The 21,729-nt window shown below is 37.4% G+C and overlaps 1 protein-coding gene across 1 annotated transcript in view; it reads right to left on the bottom strand.

Annotated features, from left to right (window-relative positions):
• The window catches only part of DNAJC1 (DnaJ heat shock protein family (Hsp40) member C1), a 106,570-nt gene that overhangs the window by 27,179 nt on the left and 57,662 nt on the right, over window positions 1-21,729 (bottom strand). Inside the window, exon 8 of the mRNA XM_054273810.1 lies at window positions 14,800-14,966. Coding sequence (XP_054129785.1) covers window positions 14,800-14,966 — 167 coding nt within the window. The remainder of the gene's footprint in view (window positions 1-14,799; window positions 14,967-21,729) is intronic.

Raw genomic sequence — 21,729 nt, 5'->3', positions numbered from 1 at the left:
CACTTCTATTTCAGTTTTACTTGATCAGGAAGATACAAGACATCACTTATATCTGATGAATGTTTCTCTCTGAATACTTTCTTACAGTCAATTAAAACTGGCATCACCCTGGAAGTGTTTGAGACTAGGAATAAAGTCCATGAGTAAATACACACCACTTAATACAGTACAGAACTGCAAAGCAGCTGAGGTTGGAAGGCACCTCTGGAGGTCAACACTTGCCTCAAGCAGGTCCACTAGAGCCAGCTGCAATGGATCATGACCAGAGAGTTTTTTAATGTCTGTCTCCAAGGAGGGAGACTCCACAACCTCTCTGGGCTACCTGTGCCAGTGGTCTGCCACTCTCACAATAAGAGAGCATTCCTGATGTTCAGAAGGACACTCACATTTGCAACCACTCTTGTATCCTGAGCCACAAAGCCCTTAGAACAGCTGAATTTGGGTGAAGGTGCAAGTTATTTATCAATTAGGAAATTGTTAAGAAAAAATAAAATATTTCTCTAAGTTATACTTCTTAAAATTCAACACAGTTTTCTTACATTGTACTCTTTCTCCTTTCTTAAGCAGATCCACCAGTCACAACGACACTGCTGTTTGAAGACACTAAGTTATGAGGTTGGGACTGGAACTGAAAGACTGTTCTGGTTCTGGCCAGAACAGGGTTAATTTTTGCAGTAGCCAGAAGGAAGCACAGTTAGGACCCAGAGGTTGTTCTGTACCACCTCGTGCCATCTTCTAGGGAAGGGCTCCCTTATGGGTGCCAGGGACAGAGGTCAGGTATTGCCAGGGGGTTTCTGTGGGAGTTGAGCAATGACATGAGAATCTTCACCTTTTCCTGTAAACTATCATTACTACTCTTGCTGTTCTTTCTTATCTCATTGCTGTTTCCAGTAAATTGCTCCTATCTCAACCCATGATCTTTATATTTTTGTGCCTCCAATTCTCCTCTGCAGCCCATCACAGGGAGAGGGGGAGAGATCAAGTAGCAGCACATGGTTTGGAGTGTATCATAAGTGGGAAATAGGATTCCAAACACACAACACTGTTCTGTGATACCCTCACCAGCAACAGTCTCTTTAAATGACACTAAGAGCCCTTCTTGGTGGTGAAGCTGCTGTGTCCTCACCACAGCATCTAATTGGGACACAGTTCATGACAATACCTGGACTTGTGTAACAGAAAGAAATACAACTACATGTCTTCAGGTCCATCTCAGTCCTAAGACACAATTTTTCATGAAACAGGATTGAACACAAGAAGAAATGATACTCTAAAATCCTGGTTCTTTGCAAAGACCAGCGTATCTTAAGAACTTTATGAATCTGGTAATATAATTGGGACGGCATTAAATAAAGCGCATGATACTTTCAATTTATACATAAGCTGGAAACTCCTCAACTGCAAGTGATATAGAACCAGGTTTACTGGTAGAAGGGTCACTATAAACTTCCACGGTTATTCAGAGATCAAAACCACAGAAGATACTATCAAATGGAAAAAAGGTCCTTCCAGAGTCACAGAATCTCATTTGAGAAAATATAACATCTTTTTAGGCCAGGTTTTGTTTTGCTTAATCAGAATTTTCTGATTATGTTCACATCCCTACAGCCAGTAACCTGAACAGAACAGAGTAACACATCACAGAAGAGGAACATGAGCACTTGGCTTAGTATTTACCAGAAGTTTATTCTGGACATAAGAAAATGCTTCAATGTGATTTTCAGCATGCTAAAAGGACTTGGAAGGTTCAGAGGGGAAAAAGAAAATTCTGATGAGGACCTTGTTCCATAGCAAGTTCTCTCTGGCACTAACATAAAAATGTGTTAACTAGCTGTTCGCAGTGCATCAACTCATAGATAGTTTTCTTTTTAAAAGAAGGAGCTAAAGCCAGAGAAATAAAGCATCTGTCTCTAGCAATACACACCTGAAAAAGGCCACTGCTCTACAATGCAATTTTTCACACTTCAGGTTCTGCCAGGCTTTGGGTTTAGACTTAACACAAAGCTTCCTCTACCCTATAGCTGTTAACATGACCAAGTACATGCATGGATGTTTCAAATGCCCATCTATATTACCATAAAGCAATCTGAGTATTCCTTCTATTAAATAGATAGTTTTTAAAAACATGAAAATTAATTTGAATTCCAACATATTTATATGGCTTTTGAAATTAAATTGTTCCATCATATTTACACAACGCCCAGGTAATTCTGTCTTTTTCTTTTTGTCATTACAGCAACCATGAGGAGGGAAAAGTGTCGGATTCCCGGCTGTTTAGATGGTCTGGAAAGGCCCGGGGTGGCCTTGGACAGCCCGCGCTCCAAAGGATGAGAAGGGACTTCAGATCTTTTCTCCGTCTCGGTGTTTATTAATTGCTTATCTAAAAGATTTTCTCTTGGCCTGACAGAGTTCTGCTCAGCTGTCAGCTATGGGCACACACTGAAAGCCCCCGGGGCGGTCACTTATCTTTATACTTGGAGTTACGTATACAATATTTATCATTTTTCTCCAATACCCTCTACCCTTATTAACTAGTGCACTTTTAGTAAAGAACAATCTTAAAGTGCCAACATCACCACAGAAGATGGAGGCCAAGAAGAAGAAGAAGAAGAAGGAGAAGGGCACGCCCCAATTCCTCCATCTTACTTCTTTAGACCCCCCTGTACAAAAATCTTAAACCCTGTATCTCACACTCCAATTAACTTATCCCTTCACCATTCACCCCAGTGAAATCCTCCTATCCTCATACAGATGTCGTCTCCTGTGTAGGATCAACATCCAGCCACCAGACATTTCTGGCAACATTCCAGGACTCCCGAGCCCCCCAGGGGTGGTCTCGGTCACTCTGCACCTCAGTCCTGAGAGGCTGAGATCCCACAGAAAGGGTTACTTCTTTCCACATTCTCAAAATCAAATCTACTTTTGCATCATGCATGCCAGAGGAAAAATGTCACAATTAAATGGTTCATAAGTATAACACTAAAATTACTATTTAAGTCAATGTAATTGAACAGAAATTAAAATGTAGTTTTTAATTGCATATTACAACTTAAATGGTAGCACTTAGCAGAAAGTGTTAACTCATTTATTTTTTAATTGTTAGCTGCTTCAAGGCAATTGTTTTAATGCAGAAAAAAGTGAGAAGCTCTTCAGTAAATTTGATTGTAGGACACTCAGGCATGTAGATCAAATAAAATATAGGTTGAATAGGTAATTAGGTTTGGCCTGTGATACATTAATGTGGAGACAAATTCCAAAAGAAAGGGAATGAATGTTTTTCATTTCATTCTCTCTCAAACACCACTCTATTTGGATTCTTAAATGCAGTTTGAAAAGTATTTTCATTTGATAGAAAACATGAAATTGAAAATCTTCTATAGTACATAGGTCAATGAATTCTTCAGGAGAATTCTGTAAATTTCATAAACTTCAATAAGTGCATTGGGTAATAAGTCTCAACAGATCACATGTGGCAACTCATTTCATAATTACTTGACACATTAAAAGTCTTTAGCCATGCTAAATTCACAGGAGAAGACAAGCCCAAGGGCATGCACATACATTAAAGCATATGATTAGTCCTTACTAATAAGGACTGTTTTTAATGCAAGGTTATTATCTGATTCACAAAAGTGTCAAATATCTTACAGCATCAGGCTGTATACTCTTACTTTATCAACTTCAGTACAACATGACATGTTATGGGTGTTCTGACAACATTACCATATAGTATTTAAATACCATTCAATACACTAAACTGTCCTGGGATGGTGTCATAATAACCAAGGTACTATTACACAGCTAATCCTGCTGACTGCTCTGCAGTGCTGTCCTCCTCTCCCTCTTCTATCCTTTGTCCAGCTTTTCTGTCAGGCTTCCTGGCACAATTTATCATAAGATAAAGATCTTACTTCAATAACATTTGGATTTGTTTGTTTTCTGGGTTTTTTTTTACATTGCTCTGTTGCTGGCAACATATTTCTCCTACCTTCATTCATTTTAAATAGCTTATCCAAAAACAGGGGGTTTTTGTGTCCCTTGACTTCTTTCAAATATCGTTTTAACTGTCTCCCTCTGAAGTATACTACCACAGATAATGTCTAAATAATGTTCTTTCTTTCACAAAAAATTCAACTAAATTCTTTTACTAGCAGTGCTATCTTGCTCTAATGCCCAAACCAGCCTGAATATTCTGATCTCTTAATTTTTAACTTAAATGCAAGAGGTACTTGCATCCCCAAAGTGTGTAGACATATAGTACTGGATTCCACAGTATAAGTATGACTCAAGTCTATTGGTATGCTAAAACCCAAAGGAAAAATTCAGCACCCTTCTACAAAGGGACAAGATATCCAAAGATCTTTGATAACAACCTCAAGAAGAGCACTTCCAAAAACCTCCCAAAATTCAAAATTGTTAATTGTCATGAAATACATGTAATTGAGAATAAGGGAAACACAAGTAAAACTAGTTAAAACATGTAAACAGTGAACCTGCCTGTCAAATTCCCAAATATAACCACAAAGTTTGGGCTAATTAAAAATCAAAGGTAGCCTTTTTTTCATATGGATAGATTTTCCTTCCCATAATTTGTGGCCACTTGAAAATGTACCATTAACGTCAGTCTCATTCTTCCTGCACTCACTTTCCCATTACCAGGCAAGTTTTCCAACCAAGGACAATAAAAAAAGATCCAAGGCAGTGATATATTGCATGTACTGGTATATACCCAGTCATTGAGACCAGCATCATTGAAAAAACCTCAAACACACTCATACACTACAAGTTACAAACTTAGATCCTCTGCTGATATATTTTCTTTCTAAACCTATTCCAAATCACATTTCCAATGTAAATTACAAATATCACTTAGTAAACAGTAAAAATGGAAGTATTATGTTTTTCACGTTCTTGTTTGTATGTTTCTTAAAAAAACTCAAACCCAGGCACACAGTTAACTTTATGCTTAAAAAGAAGACCACCAAGAGAACTTTGGATGGTCAGACTGCTGATGTTCCCTAAAGAGGTTTGTGTAAAAAAATTTGATGCTATACAACACATCAGGTAAATGCACATTGTTAATGCATGCTTACTTTGGGAAAGTCTGGGGATTGCAAAAAACCACAAGCTTTCCATAATACTCAACTGCAAATGATGCAGGAACATCCCCTCCTTCACAATTTGCATCTCAAGTCACTGTATGAAAAAAATCTGCATTTTGGAAATGACAGAAAATGCCATCAACATAATATAACCCCACTACAGTGTACCATTTCTCATACTGTGCCAAGTTTAAGAGTGCTCTCCTCTTTCACAGGTTTGGGTAAGTAACATATTATCCAGTAGCATTTCAGAAGAATGGTTATGAACACAACTCCCATTCCTTTAAATGGAATGCAATTGCATGCTCAAGTGTGCTGAACTGAGAGTCTGAAGACTAAAGGTGATCTTTTCGAGATTGCATCCTGCCTGAAGAAACCCATACAGAAAATGGCTAATTAACTGGATTGAGATTCTCTGAAAATTCTGAAGTGACAAAAAGCTTATGTCAGAAGCATTAAATTGCTCCTTGGCAAGGCAGGATTACATATTTATCTTTACAACAACAACAAAAGCCAAATCTCTCCCACTGTTCAGTTTATTTTTAGTAATTGGAGTTTACCATAGATTATAGTTTCTAGGTAATTTCTATAAATAAATTTGACCAAACCTCATTATAGTCATGGCCCCAGGAAGAAAAGGAAAGGAAAGCAGCAGCCTATACACTGCGAAAGAAGGTAAGATGCTGAATCTAACCAGATTTTAATTGGTTTGTCTGGAAAATATTATACAGAAACATCACTATGGTTTTATTTGAAGCTAACTTCTTTCTCCAACTTAAAGATAACTAAAATCATATGAAGAAAAGTAAGTAAGTATTTTGCAACAGTTTGCACTTTTCAAATTCATGTTAAAAAGCCAAAAAGAGCAGCAGTGAATTGAACTACAGAAGTCAGTGCTATACACTGCAAATTCTTTCTGATCTCTAAGTTGTGGTTCCTGCAAAATCTCATTTCAGGGATATTTAACATCCTTGCCTCTCATTTGTTGCCAAAATTGTGAGGATACTGGGATTGTTGAATTGTTCTCTCCTTTCTCTTGGATGGGCAGGCAAATGGGGCAAGGTTACAGTGATTAACCAGCTTTCACATCTTTTTCCAGCTCCTATCCCTGATATGTGCACTTACTCCTTTCTGCTTCTTTACTCTTCCTTTTGTAGTTGAGCTAGGAGTGGCTTTGTTTTGGGAAGTAGTGAGGAACTCTACCTAGGAAACTAGGATGTCCAGCACCCCCTGACTCCAACTGGACTAAATCAGAGCAATCACAGCAGATATTTTTCTACATCTCTCCCAGGCTGAGAGGAAAACAAAAAAGTATTCATTACAGAACCACAGCACAATTTCTTGCAAATGTATGTAAAATGGACATGACCTTCAGGACAGAAGAGACACCAACAATGATTAAAGTCAGATCTTCAAGGATGGACTGGGCAAGATCAATTTCCAGTTTCTCCTCACAGGAATGAGGTTTCTCTTCTGTCAATTGCCATGTTTTTCTGTGATAGACAACTACCATATAATCTCAGAAGTGCAACAGGATTCAAGACCTGAGGCACATTAACAAGTCCAACCAGAGCTAAAAAAGTTAATGCCAAAAGCTATCCAGCCCTAACCTGACCCAGGCAGGTGCCTGAACTGAGATTATAGTACTGCCCAGTGCAGAAACAGAGCTGCATTTTAAAAACACTGTGTGTTTTCCCCACAGGTTAATACTTAGCACAATTAACTGGAGCTCTTTGGTAGTTTTCAACAGACAGACTCACAACCTGAGGACTACATACGGAAAGTACATGTGTGAAACTAGTCAGACTGAATTATGGCAGTAAGTCACATCAATCACTTCTTCTGGAACAGAGATTCAGTTCGAATACTACTGAAAGCTAAAATTTGACACCACAACATCTATAGCACGGTGTTGAAATCAGTGTATTACTCTTCTTGTCTGTATAAGACAAGAATCCATGCTACTATATTTAATTAGAAGGAAAGTTTTAACAACTCAATCAAAATCAGGAAATATCAGGCAAATGTCAACTGTATGGCCTTAATTCAACACATATGCATGGTTGATTTATGTTTTAACTAGTGCATAAGTGTTTATATAACACATTGTTACTATCTTTAGGAAATGTCCTTAGGGAAATATATATTTTGGCTCTTTGTTTCCTTTGCAATCTAGACTTAATTTTGGTTGTGCTGTGAAACATACCATTTCCAAACCCCCTTCTTTTTCTGGCTGTCACATAAAAGAATTTCTCTATATAATTTAGATAAATTTGAATATTATCTTTAAATGTTCATAGCATGACTTTGTTGCTTGCAGTTCTAGCTAGCCTGAGCATGGTATTATTGAAAGCAGGATATTATTGAATTATGTATAGTCTAACAACACACCATTACTTTCTATATATACAAGAACAAATAAAGAAATAAAGTCTCCTGTGCTTTGTTAACCTAACCTAACTAAAGGTCAAAGAGAGAAAGGCAAAAAAAGAAAATACATAAATTACACATACTTATACAGCAGCTATTCAGTTTGTGTTTATTCATAGTCTTTACACATTCATGACCTATTTCAGGCAAAACTCTGTAACTCTTGGTTTAATGCTTACTACTTGTGGCATTTCTCTCAGTCATAAAAAATATCTTCTCTGAATCCAACGCTAGGATAAATTAATTACTTCATTATGTATTTACAAATATCATTTGTTCTTTGATGTATATTTGCCATAACATTGACATCACCAACTTGAGTTGCTAGTTAAAGAATATATCATCCTATCATTTTATTCTTCCTTAAGAAAACCTGAGGACTAAAAAGCCTTGCATGTTTAATACTGCAGATTAAATTAGATTCCTGACCCTAATGATTTGATATTCACAGCTCAAAAGCAGACAAGCCTTATTCTAGATTTAAATATATGGGTCATCCTCTCCAAGGAAAACTCAATAATTAAAAATTATTTTTTTTTAGAATCACACTTATTCTCTCCTTAAAGCTATTCAAGTCCAAAGTGAAGTACTTAGAGGCTTAAATACTCAAGATAGAAGCCTGAAAAGAAGGTTATTGTCCCATTTAAGGAAAGATGACTCAAGGAGTACATAAAAGTAAATAAATTTATTGTTTCTAAACAAAATAAAAACTACACCAACTGCATAGAAATATGCTAAATACATTAATTTCCTAGAAACAGACTGCTCTGGTTCAACAGTCACATAAAGGAACAAACAAATTACCCAGAAAAACCAACAAAAACTTGGCTGGCAGTTATAATGCTTGAAAAATTGAAAAAATCTTTCTGGTTGTTTTCTTCTGTTCATTAGGCTGGCTGAGTTGGTGGCTAGCAAAGAGGAAAAGAAAGAGGAATAGAATCACTAATATGTAAATACATAAACATTTTAGAATAACCAAGGTGTCAAGCTATTTTATTGGTATATCCTGTTCTCTATATCACCAACATGAAGTGTAACAAAAGGATGCCTTCTCCACACTCTCCCTGGGAAGGCCATGGAGCAGATCCTCTGGAGTACCATCATGTATATGTGCAGGACAGCCAGGGGATCAGGCCCAGCCAGCACAGGTTTGTGAAAGGCAGGTCCTGTTTGACTGACCTCATCTCCTTTTCTGTGATAAGATGACCACTCAGTGGATGGGTGAAAGGCTGTGGATGTGCCCACCTGGACTTCAGGAAAGCCTTTGCCACCATTGCCCACAGCATCTCCTGCAGGAACTGGCTGCTCAGGGCTTGCCTGGGGCTCTGTTGCATGGGTGGGAAGCTGTTGGCATGGCCGGGCCCAGAGGCTGCTGCTGAATGGAACTGCAGCCAGCAGTGCTGCCCAGGGCTCAGTGCTGCCACAGCTCTGTTCAATGTCTCTGTCAATGATCCACAGGAGGGGATCCAGGGCACCCTCAGGCCCTGCAGACACACTGAGCTGGCTGGGAGTGTTGAGCTGCTGGAGGGCAGCAAGGCTCTGCAGGGGGATCTGCACAGGCTGCGCTGATGGGGAGAGCCCAGAGCTCTGAGGCCCAACAAGGCCAAGGGCCTGGGCCTGCTCCTGCCCCTGCCTCACAACAAGCCCTGCAGCTCCAGCCTGCGCAGAGTGGCTGCCAAGATGCCTGGAGGGAAAGGTGCTGGGGGTGCTGCTCAACAGCAGCTGAACATGAGGCACAGAGTGCCCAGGTGGCCACGAGGCCAATGGCATCCTGGCCTGGCTCAGCAATGGAGTGGCAGCAGGGCCAGGGCAGAGATCATCCCCCTGATCATCCTCACTCAGCACCGGTGAGGCCACCTTGAATTCTGGGTTCAATTCTGTTCCCCCCAATTCCAATATGACGTTGAGGTGCTGAAGAGAGTCCAGAGAAAGGCAATGGAGCTGGGGAAGGGTCTGGAGCACAAGTCAGCTCAGGCTGAGTCTGCAATATTTGCAGTGACACTAAGCATAAAAAACCCCAGGAAAGTCTGAACTCTTAACACTTTCAGTAACACTCTAATGCAGATTTCATTTTTTTTTAAATTAAGCACTTTTTCAGTAACACTACATTTTTAAGAGTTTGGTAATAGAATACTGAGATTTTCACCTCAGGGTTACTAAATTCAATATGGCCCAGATCAATAGCAACTCAAAGTCATCACCATTTGATGAGAATTTGGAGCTCAGGTTAAAATGTATTATGAACTTAGACTACTCCAGTGAATAGCTTCATAACTGACACTAACATGTATGGTTGCTGGCAGTCTCAATACAGAGGCTTAAATTCACTGGGAACACAGAGGGATTTACTTTCTGGACCTACAGCAATCCTTCTGAGGCAGGATTAAGGCCCAGTAGCTCGCACTCTGAGGAATTTCAGACTGTTAGCTGCTTATTTGTACCTGTCCCAAGAATAAAAGAACATTGGAACACAGACACTTCTCAAGTAGCATATTTGCTTCATTGCTTAGAAAAAGAAAATAAATTATTTCAAAACTAGATGACCTCAGGCTGCACACCAGAACAGAATAACCCTTCCCCTCAAAGACCAATTTATTAAAACATCTGGTTTACACAGCACCTTAATCCTGCTAAGATACAAACTGCTTGCTTAAGAAATTAACATTTTTTAAAAGCCTGGAAACTGTATTCAGGTAATCTGTCATATGACATCTGATTAGAACAAGAACCACATTATTTGCTACTAATGAAAAAGCATACTCAAATTTCAAAGCAGCACAGATGTGGGAAGATCCAAGGCAGAAGAGAGCAGGTGGCAGGCTAGCTGGCAATTACAAAATGTACAAGGTTATAAAATGACTAAGACTTAATTGTCAAATCTATACGTTTTAAGCTAACAAAATATTAATTTAGTATTTGTACAGAATTTTGCCTTTTAATGTTAGAAAGCAGAGCGATCTCTTCTGTACATTTACACTTACATCACTGTTCCACAGCCAGCTTTCAAATAAAACCTTCATGATTAAAAAGCTCACTCAGTTATCAATACCCTATATCTGAAACACAGTGCTTTGATGGCCCAGGCTCAGAAAAACAAAGGCACAAAATGCATTTTAACCAGAAAGGAGCTCAGCACCAGAATGATCACAGTCTACAGTTCAATAATTAGGAAAAATGGTAACTACCATGTTTCCAGCATCTACAATAACCTGTATAAAAACAATGCTTGTGTATAAAAGTATACTTATACAAAAGTATACTTAATAAAAGTATACTTACGTATACTTTTATTTCACAGTATTTTAAATAATCTTAATTAAAAGGTTAACAGTATATCAAATGCAAGTGTTGTATGCTATGTGCACAAAAAGTTTTTACTACTCCTGCTTTAGTAAAATCAAGCCAGGTGCTCCTGCAGTATCAAAAACACCCAAATGCCAAGAAGTGCTGCAGATAACATGAAAAACAAAAATAATGAGAAACATCATTTTCTATCCATACATCTGGTCCAGCTGGAAGGGATCAGGCACTGTCTTTCTCCACCTTTATCTCCTCTTTACAGAGCAAGCAAATATCAAAAGGTCAAAAGTATTCACCAGTCATTGAGACAGAACTTGGAACTCTATCTTCACAGATGAATGAGTGAAATAATGATACGAAATTGAGATTCCAGTGGAGACTATGAGGAATCTGTAAACCAAAAGGAATTATAATCCTGGTCCCACTCAAGACAATGATAAATCTCCCAATGATTTCTTAAGGGCCAAGATTTTCATGCAACAACAATATTCTTCACATAAGCAATGAACGCTCATGAAAACAACATGTGTTACGAATCACATAAAATCAAATCAGAACAAAGTATGAGGGAAATCCCACTGAGAGAAATGATTCATCAATAGCATGATTCCAAAAACAGTGAAGACATAAATTCTTGCAGGAATATTTGCAGAAATGACTGAACAAGATCAGATGTAATGAAATATGTCCTCTAGGAAGTTCCTTTTCTTTCTTCCAGTTCCACATAATAGGTTCCTCAACAGGGAAGTAAAGGGTTAAATGGTTACTAACTAGTCGCTTAACAACTTATTCAGGCTACAAAATAGTACATCTCAAAGGAAGTCCATTCCCTCTAAATTTCCCTTAATGACTAATAAGCATATATAGAACAAATTTTCCAATCACCTTTTAGTGAGATACAGGAAAAAAAAAATCAGAAACTTTTGCTAAGTGAACTAAGATCTCAACAACCTGTCAGATCTTGCAGATCACCTTCTCAGAAACCACCAACATTCAGTTATAAAATAAAAAGAATCTTAGAAATAAACTTCACTTGTTTTGCTTTGAAGAGTTTTGTTGATCAGCATGAGAAGAGCTTTTAGCAATTCCTCCCAGGTTCTCAGTCATATGCAGTTTGCATGAATAGTATAGCCAGCACTATATGAATATGCCATTTAGTCCTAGGCAAGCATATGATTTTCCATATAGCAAAAAAAATCCCCTCTAGAGTCCCATTACTTCATTTCCATGCTCTCAAATACAACTGAGTCAGCTCACACTATTTCCAACAGATCAAGTTCAAGAACAGGATAGATGGAAAGGTTTCATAAATGATATAGGTAACATGCTCTTGGTATGTGCCTCCACCTACATGTGTTCCCAAATCTGAATTTAAGCATCCTGGCTGCAAAGCAAATTGAGTATTTCTTTCTCTCTGAATTTATGAAAGGTAGGTCATAGTAAATTATTATAATTTTACCTAAAACAAAAACAGAATGGACTGGAAAAGCATTGTATCCCATTATTCCCACACAGTCCCCCTTTTCTGTGATCTAAAATTCCAACTATTTAACCTTCCCTCATAAATATGATTTTCCTAATTTATTTTTACTGTTGACCTAGTCCTTCTGTTAAGTATTCTTTTTTTTTTTAAGTATAATTAAAACCATACAAAAAAGTTACTAAAGGTGGATGGATCACTGCTACACAGAAATACAGAAAAATTACCTCTCTGTTCTGCAATACTGATATTATCTGACTACCTCCCAACAGTTTGCCTTCTTTTATTATTTAATTTCATTTTCGTTTCTAACGAAAAAGTAACAACATGGCAAGATTAGCTCCTTATGGACATAAGCTCAGTGCATTCTGAAATTTGGGCAGAATAACTTTACAATGCTATAAGCACGTCTTCCTCCAGCTATGTAACCTTATGGAAAAAAAAGGGAAAACATTTCTCTTTCTCCTTCCCTTGGCAGATCATTTTACAATGCCTAATAAGGAAACTGCTCTTCTCTATAGCCTATTCTTTATTTACTTCAATTCTTAAATCCTACGGAAGCAGTAACGGAAAAGAATAAATCACAAGGAAAGAATAAATTACCTAAGAACTGAACATAATCTAATCTTTCTGTCAAATTAGGCACTTTGCACAGTACAGTATTTCAAAAACACTACTTCATGGATTGCAGGCACCTCTAAAGTACAAATATCAACAGTGCAGAGCAGTTGATGAGCAATACTCAATTACTGCAATTGTCTACATTTGGGATGCCAATAGCAGGGAAAGCAACTCCACTTCTTACTCCTGGAAGGATGACAAAGTAACGTACTACTTTATCAAGCTCCTTTGATGTTGTCTGGTACACAGTCCACATCCCTGAGCTACCACAGAAGACAACAGAATAAAGAAGCTAACAGGCTTCCTTATGAGTGAAGAATGACACACGAAAAGGTCTGATAGCAAAATGATTTATGACAGAGTAACTTTCTCCTAAAGCAAGCAGAACTGAGAGGGGGACGTTACAGACCGCTTGGTTTCACGTCCGTGCTAGAGGCAGAAAAGGGATGCTGACCCAGTTCACATCCATGATGTGATGAACAATATGTATTTCTGAAATGGAAAATGTGTCAAATGACAGTTAGGAACAATTCACTTGTGGTACAATCATTTTCCCAGTGAGCTTATTACAAATCATATGACACAGCCCTTCTCCTATTAGATACAAATGGCTTCTATAGGCTTCTGGAGCCAGTGACATATATTCTCCATTTCTTTTTGCAGTTTATAAATCTGTTTTCCTCCACAGCTGTATTAAATGTTGATGTTGCATCGTGATAACATATTAGCTGTCAAGCAAAGGAAGCAGAATCATAGTTTGTTCCGGTGAAACATTTTACCCAGACAGCATACCTACAAACTGCCTGGTTGTCCCTAAAAGGTTAACCCCTTTTGTAACAGAATGCTTAGAAAAGGACACTAATTTATCAAAGCAATGAGATGCAATACTGAACATCCAGATAAAAGTGTAGAAAAGCAAGTTGGTTTTGTTGAAAACATCTGGAAGGACCTACAACCAGTTCTCCTAGCAGTGTCTCTGAAGACACAACTTCTATATATTTTGTGAGGAAGTATAAATTTATAGATGGAATAGGCCCAGTCTTATTCAATTTCTGCATTTCATGGAAATTCAAAGACAGACTCAATTTGTGTCAGAGGAGAAGATGAGTTTGGGGATGTAGATGATCAAGCATGTAAGCAACCCAACTTTGCTTCAAACACACCCTCCTCACCTGTTTTCCAAGGAAGGCAGACTTTCCAAGACAGCAGACTCATTTACAACGGTTATTCTCAGTTCCAACGTGAAGATTATACATTTTCAAGTTAGTATGATTCACTAAAACTTACCAGAACACAATTATACTAACTGCCACTAAGAACCCTTATCTCTGAGTAGAAAGAACCTTAACAATAGGCCTAAATTGAATTGTTAGAACTGTTCCATGCATCAGACAAAATACACAAAGTACGTAATCGGTTCTACAATCAAAAGACAATACAACTGCATTTTACAAAGAGAAGGTTTCCTCTTTTTCCTTTTAACAGAGAAAAATCTATTCTTTGCAAGCAAAATGTTATTAACTGCAATTAAGAGAAAGAACCAAGCCTCATACAACTTGACAGCATTATGTTCTACTAATTTCCAGTGAACAAGAATAGTATTTATATTAGAAACCAAAGAGAGCTTTCATATGGCTTAATCATCGACATCTTATTATAACAACATTTCCAGTATCATTACACAAATTACACTGAACATTAATATAATTTTTTCTGTTATATCTCTGTCAGACAATTAATACCTCTCCACACTTAAATGGTATATGAATATTGAGGTGGTATACACAAAATATTCTGTTTTCCTGAGAGGCAAGCAAATGAATCAACATTTAAAATATATAACAACATGAAAGATTTTGAACCTACCTTCTTTTTCTGGGTTCTGTTCCTGCCTCCCAACCAATCATCCATCTGTTCCTCAATCTCTTCGATTGAAGCTCCATGATCATAAGATGGTATATACCCACTTGATTCCAGGGCTGTGTATACAGGGAATTCCAATTTTGGTTTCTTGACTTTAGGCTTCTTCTCTTCTATACAAAAGTAAAAAATAAGAAAAAGTAATGCTACTAGTACTGCAGGCATAATTCAGAAGCAGGTTTAGCTCCCCATTTCTTAATCCTATCTTAAAATTTCCACTGAGGAAGTGCCTTCAATTTCTTTGTTAAAAAGAGAATCAGAGTTTTGCATAATAATTTTATTTTTATTAGAAGTAAATGGCAATGCACCCACTTAGTTCCTCTTCCATCTGAACTATGCTGGAAAGGGCCAGATGAGTTAGCTCTCGTTACTGCTACACCACTTGGCAAAGAAGATTAGTACAGGCAAAAGCACAGGAGCTGTTAAAAGATTCTGAAGTCCAGCCAGCTTCAGAGAAATTGGCAGAGTTAGAAAGGTGAATTTTAGACAATTCTGTACTACTTTATGGTCAGCTATGCTAAGTAGAAGCTTCTGAGTCAACAGATGGCTTCTCTATTCTCAGATTTCTCAAACCACAAATAGCTCTGTTCTAGCACTTACACATTTAAGAAGATTTAAATGTTGGACCTCATTTCTAACACTGATTATTACTGTTTTCTGCTCTCTCTGCCCTTCAAATGGTATTAAATGAGAGCAGCAAACTTATGGGAAAGAAAGGAAGGAAGGACCACAATAACCTAAACTCAGCACCTAAAAATGCCTCCACTATATAAAATGATCTCAAAAGCAAGATTTAAAATGGACAATTGACAGAACCTTAGGAAGAACAAGATGAGGAGCAGAAAGATGCTTGAACACTCAGAAAGCACCCAGAAACCTCAGGTGTGCCCAGTGGGACTCTTCTGGTTTTTCCTCTTGTTTTCAAAATATGCTGTATTGACAATGACTAAATGTTCCTAAACTGAAAGAGCTGATTTAATACTCCACTGCAACCAAGAAGGAAGTTCTACACTTGATTCCCCTTTTCACTCTCCACTGCATAACTTTGTGCTCCTCTCCCTCCTACTGTGTTTCTACAACCACCCAATCACTCAGCAAGCTACTTCAATTTACTAAGCAAGTAGAAAACTGCTCTTAATACTCATACAAATAGAAAAAGGTCCAAGTCATTTAAAGGTGGTGGGTAAGGAAAAGAAGAACCACACTTGTCTGATCAGCTTATCTGCCTTTTTAACCATGCCCTAATTCTTCAGAGGAGAAAAATCTGTTTTTCATGGAAACCTTGAAAAAATTCCTAAAGAGGACAGAAGACTATTCCCTGCAGACTCTGAAGCAGACTCTGAAGCAGAATTTCTTTTCCTAATAGTATACGTGCAGAAACAGCGCAGTGAAAAGACTCCACAGATTTGACAAACCCTAGGAACTGAGTATTTAAGAAAACAACAAAGGGATAGACAACTGTTCCAAGTCCAAAATGAACAGAAAAGTCATACAGATCTTGAAAGTTAACAGGATGACAAATGAGCTTTTAAACATTTCACTCTTCAGAGTTTCCCTGTACATTGTTCAGAGACCTTTTTTCATAAAGAATCTTTAACTTTACCTGTCAAATTTCAATATATGAAATATTAAGTTAAAATTTGGATTTTTTTAGCAGCCTTCTACAGAGATGTGTAGAAAATATAATGAAATGACAGATACTCCTCAAAATTAAGTGAAAATCCAGAAGTGTAAAAGCAGCATTTGTCTCACTATGCAGATATTAGTAAAGACAACACAGGTACAATTTTTTGTTTATTTCAAAAGGTAATTTTTATAATCAAATCACATATATTAAATATTATCTCATTTTAATCCAATATACTCTCATTTTACTTAACAGCTTCTAGAATCTGTTAAGATTTGTATGGATAAGTAACAATGGTTTACCATCTCTTCATTGCAAACACTGATACCAGCAAAAATACTCTAGGAAGTTAACTTCAATGACAATTTTCACCACCTTATTTCAATCCCTCAAAATAATCAAGTACACTCTATGTGTTCACTTGGAATTAGTCAACAGTGGAGACAACCCATGACAGTTGGCTTTTCCTGAATCTTGCACCCCATCACCTATTGCTTATTAATTTTCCCCATCAAAATATGCAAATAGTTAAAGCCTGAATGCTTCTAACCAACATTTAAAAATGAAGAGCATAGCTTGGAATAGGTCATCTACACCCTTGCTGTAGTTTTGGAAGTAATTCTGTAACTACTTCCAGAGAATACTGTGCTCCACTTTAAAATGAGGTATCAAAGACAGTATCTAGGCTTTCTTCAGGCAGTTAAGTGACAGAGGAAGACCTAACATAGATAAGACACCCTGCTGTTTGCTGACTATCAAAGGAATGAGAAATCCCACCTAGAGAAGATGGCTGTACAACCTCAAACAAGCACTCAGCCAGAATTAAAAAAACCTTATCTCTACTGTCTCCCATGCATATACAGAAAGATGAAGGAGTTCAGCATATCTCTTGATACCACAATGGCTGTCATATTGAATTAAAAAAATAAATAAATAAAATTGAAGTCACAGCACCTTTGACACAGGGCTCCCAATAACCTATCAAGAACAGTTTCACCTCAGAATTTTCAAAGCCACTTTTTAGAACAGGAAAGAACATAAAAGCAGTTCAATGGTAATATCTTAAAGTATTTTAGACAGAGGAATTTCAGAAGTTATGTTTAGGGGCATGAAGCCTCAAATTAAGGCAGCCAAGCCCTGGCGCTCTTTCAGGTGAATATTGAGAAAGCAAAACAGAGCACTGGAACTACTTCAGCCAAACAACAGAAGTCCACAGGAGATACTCAGGAAGAAAACCTCCCTTCTTCATGTTATCTTTTCACTATCAGCAATCCAGTTGGCAGCCTAAAAGACACTTCCGACGTGACCAGGCACTTTGCCCTGAAGAGAATATGGATCAGGTTTTCCAAATACTGATGATGCCTAGACAGCTGAATCCTGGATCTGCTGAGGCCTGACAGACAGCCAGGAAGTTGGTGCAGCTGCCCACCACCAGGACCTAAAGTAAGGATGTGTTTGATCATGCTGACAGCAGTGACAACTGCAGCTGTGATTCCGAGTTTTGAAACACAAGTGTACCCTTAATATTTAGTGTCATTTTCTAATGCTGCTGGTTTTAGGCCATCTACTATAACAGAACAGGCTTTAAAAAGACATTTTTTTCCTCCAGTCTCAAATATTGTTTTAATATTGTTACACACAAACCTAATCAAAATGCAGGAGAAACATACAGTAAAGATTTCCTAGGTTCCTCTCAATTCTGTGACAGTGAGCTCAGTATCTGCTGGAGACCCAGTCAGACCACAGTGGCACCCATATCCAGCAAATCTTCACTATAACCAGAGTTACTGGCACTCATGCAACTAAACACAGGGGAGACAAAACAATCTTGGTAAAACAGAGTCTGACTTCAACAGGGTAAATTAAAAACTTACTCTCATTACTATTTTCTGGGAAGATAATGTACTTTAATTGCCAAATTACAGTGTAGTAACTTTTTTAGTCTATTAAACAGAATTTAAAAAAACAAATGGAATTTGGTTTTTGTGCATATGGAATCCAAGATCATAAACATAATGGAAATTGTTTGATATCTACCAGTCCAATGTCAATTGATCAGTATTTTACATGACTCATAACTTTTACAGAGTTCTAGTCTTTTTTACCAGAAGGGATTTTGTTTTATAATTTCCTGAATTCATACTGCAAAAATCTAATTTTCTACAAGTATTTTCCACCTACTAAGAACTATCAAGTTCTTTATCAGAAGAATAAAATCGAATGTGTAGTTAAAAACTTAAGAGTTTAAAAAAGAGAAATGCAGTTACATCCCCTATGTTTGAACAGCATATAAACAGACCTATCACTGGGATCCCCAGACATTACAGATAATTAGTTAACTCTCCTAAAGTACAAAATTTTATCTTTCTAAAGGCCTCCAATGCTATTCTTCTACTGGCTCTACATTTTACTAGTTTATGGTGCCATGATCAGAGTTTTGAAGTCTAATGAATCACTTGCACATAATCAGACACTTCCTCATTAGTTCTTCCATCTTGTTACTACATCAATTTTATCACTGGCAGAATTAATAGTATCTAGCTAATGGTTATTTAAGATACATCATGCATTAAGATACTGTCAGATAAGGAATCTGCTAGACTTTATGGATCAAGTGCCATGTAATAAAACAGTGATCCTTTTCCCATAACAAGTATCAGAGGTCCTGCATTTTGAAGTTTTCAGAAAAAATTATATTGATTATACACATTAGCTGATCTCAAAATAAAGAACTCAGAGAATTTTTCCACAAAAAAAAGCAACTGCTTCACAAAGGAAGAAATAAAACCAAAACTAAGCACTGAACTTCTGCAAAGAAATTTTGACACATCAAATTGTAGCTCTCTGTAAGGCTTCTAAGCTTAAGCATGAGAAAGAATTCACAGAAAATACAGTCAAAAAAAGACAGTGATATCTTGAAAATCAGAGGGACAAACTGCTTGATACCTCATGCATTAGTAAGCAAGAAATATGACCACACAAAAAGGCAGACAGCAAACATCTTTTGGGCAAATCAGTAAGATACTGCACTGAGATCTCTGTTTTTCAACACAGTTCACTTACCTATGCAACTATGAAAGACAACCAAAGCATTTGTAACATTAAAATTTGTTGAAAACATGACAAGAGAAAAATTCACTTATACATACAGTAACACAGTCAGACAAAACACAAAGAACCCAGAAGTCTGGGAAAAAAATTGTACTAAAGTTTTGACAGTATATTGAGAAAATGGAGCAAATTATGTTCAATATCAATGTAAATACAGGGCAAACACACATATGCTTAAAAAAAGGTACACATTTCTACACTCAAAGTCAATGGGATTATATGAACATATCAAGAATTATAGACAGATATATCCATCTTCTGTACTGGGACATGCAAGCTAGTTTATTTTTGAGCAAACTGACTGAAGACATGCTCAGGGATGAATGCATCCTCAGCTACAAAAGACTTCTCAAGCTACAGCTTTTGATGACTTCTATCTTTTTTTCTGAAGATCTACCCTTCCCAAACCTTCCAATTCCCCCAAAATATAAAAGGGTTAGAAACAAGGCTCCAATATTTGAGCATTAATTTGCCTTCCAACAAACATACAATGAAGCATGCATGCCTCTCTCAAATGGACCTCATGCACTGTATTTTTGCAGAATATTTTCCATAAAGTCTAAAGCAAGTTTTGTGGGGAGAGGTATCACACAAGCCTAGTTGAAACAACTGGGAGAAATACACAAGCTTAAAAGTTCAAAATTCTTTCAGCAGGCCTGCCAAAACAATCAGTGAAATGGATGATACATAGTTTGCCATAATTAGGCTTCAGAGGTAACAATTAAGTGATCAGAACATTCACACCCACACCAACCAAAAAAGCGTGCATTGCATAAATTAATTTTCTCTGAACCTGCCTGTCAGCAAATCATTACTCAGCAGCCATGTCAACACTGCATTTTGGCAGAGATTAATACTAAACACAATTATCCAATATATTTATCAATTCTTTGGAAGGAGAGTAACCTTCAGCAGAGTGCTAGATTCTACAAATTTATTCCAAACGGTTCACAGTGAAGAGGAAAGCACAAGAAGTAGGAACATGGACTGGCTGGTAGTCTGGGACCAATCAAATCAAAAGTGTTTTTGAAAATTACACAGTTGAGGGCCTTATGCCACATCTGTACTTAGAAGGGACTTTGGGCAAGGAACTTCTGATATCAGGGCTTGCACTTATGATGAACAAGCAACCTGAAATGAGCAATCAGAGCAATAGGAAATAACACAACCTGTGATTCTGTAATAACCACAGAAGAAACATGATTTCATAATCAGAAGATAACAAACCCAGGGTCTAATACTTCTAGATACAGTGCAAAACTAGATCAAGTACAGAAGATCCACAGAAATCAAGGGATCAAGAAAGGCTTTATGTTAAGAAAACCTGCACATAAATAAATTTTTTTTAGGCACAGACAAGGTAGTAATGTACAACTGAAAGCCAAATCTGGAGAAATTCATACTGAAGTTAGGATATAACTATACAATAGCAAAATTAATTATCTGAACAACTCATGAAGAACAAAAGGCATCTCAAAGTTTACTGATCAGTGCTGTATCTTGAGTAACAAGGAAGTGCAATGCTGAAGTGCACCATTGGTACAAGTCCAGTAAGACAAGTCAGGAGAATCAGTATTTTCCACTGATTTTCACCTGTAAGAGTCTGAAATAAACCCATTGTACTAAATGACCTAATGATGTTTCCTATCCCTAGGTTTCATGAAACAATATACAAAGCTATGCAAGCAGCATGCTGCATTCCAAGCTGTCAGAAAAGGGTGACCAACCAAGCCTAACCAAACCTAATCAAATGCATTAAAGGTTTCATTACAGCTCTGGATGTTTGGTGGCAGGCACTTGGGTAAGGGTGCTGTAAGACTCTGTGGAGAGACTACCACATCATAAAAGCCTGACACAGAAAGGCAGCTCATCAAGCAGCCACAGGGCTTGTCATTTCGTACTTGAGTTAAAGTTTGAAAGATGGGGGTAAGAAAAAAGCAGAAAACCCCACATACCATTCAACATGGTTTAGAACTAGAAACAAAACAGTTTCCTGCCATAGATTGTTCCAGATGCCTTGTACATCATGGCAAGAATTCTGGGTTTACAATGCAAATATATTTCCTAACTGGGATGCCAGTGAAGAGTTCACCTGCAATACTTAGCAGGCACCCTTTTCTTAAAAAGACATATTTTAA

Source organism: Melozone crissalis, unplaced genomic scaffold (genome assembly GCF_028551555.1).
Source record: "Melozone crissalis strain CALT ecotype California unplaced genomic scaffold, PUWL_Pcris_2 ptg000016l_1, whole genome shotgun sequence".
Classification (NCBI taxonomy): domain Eukaryota; kingdom Metazoa; phylum Chordata; class Aves; order Passeriformes; family Passerellidae; genus Melozone; species Melozone crissalis.
Note: the sequence above shows the minus strand (reverse complement) of the source record. Positions and strands in the feature narration are given on the sequence as shown.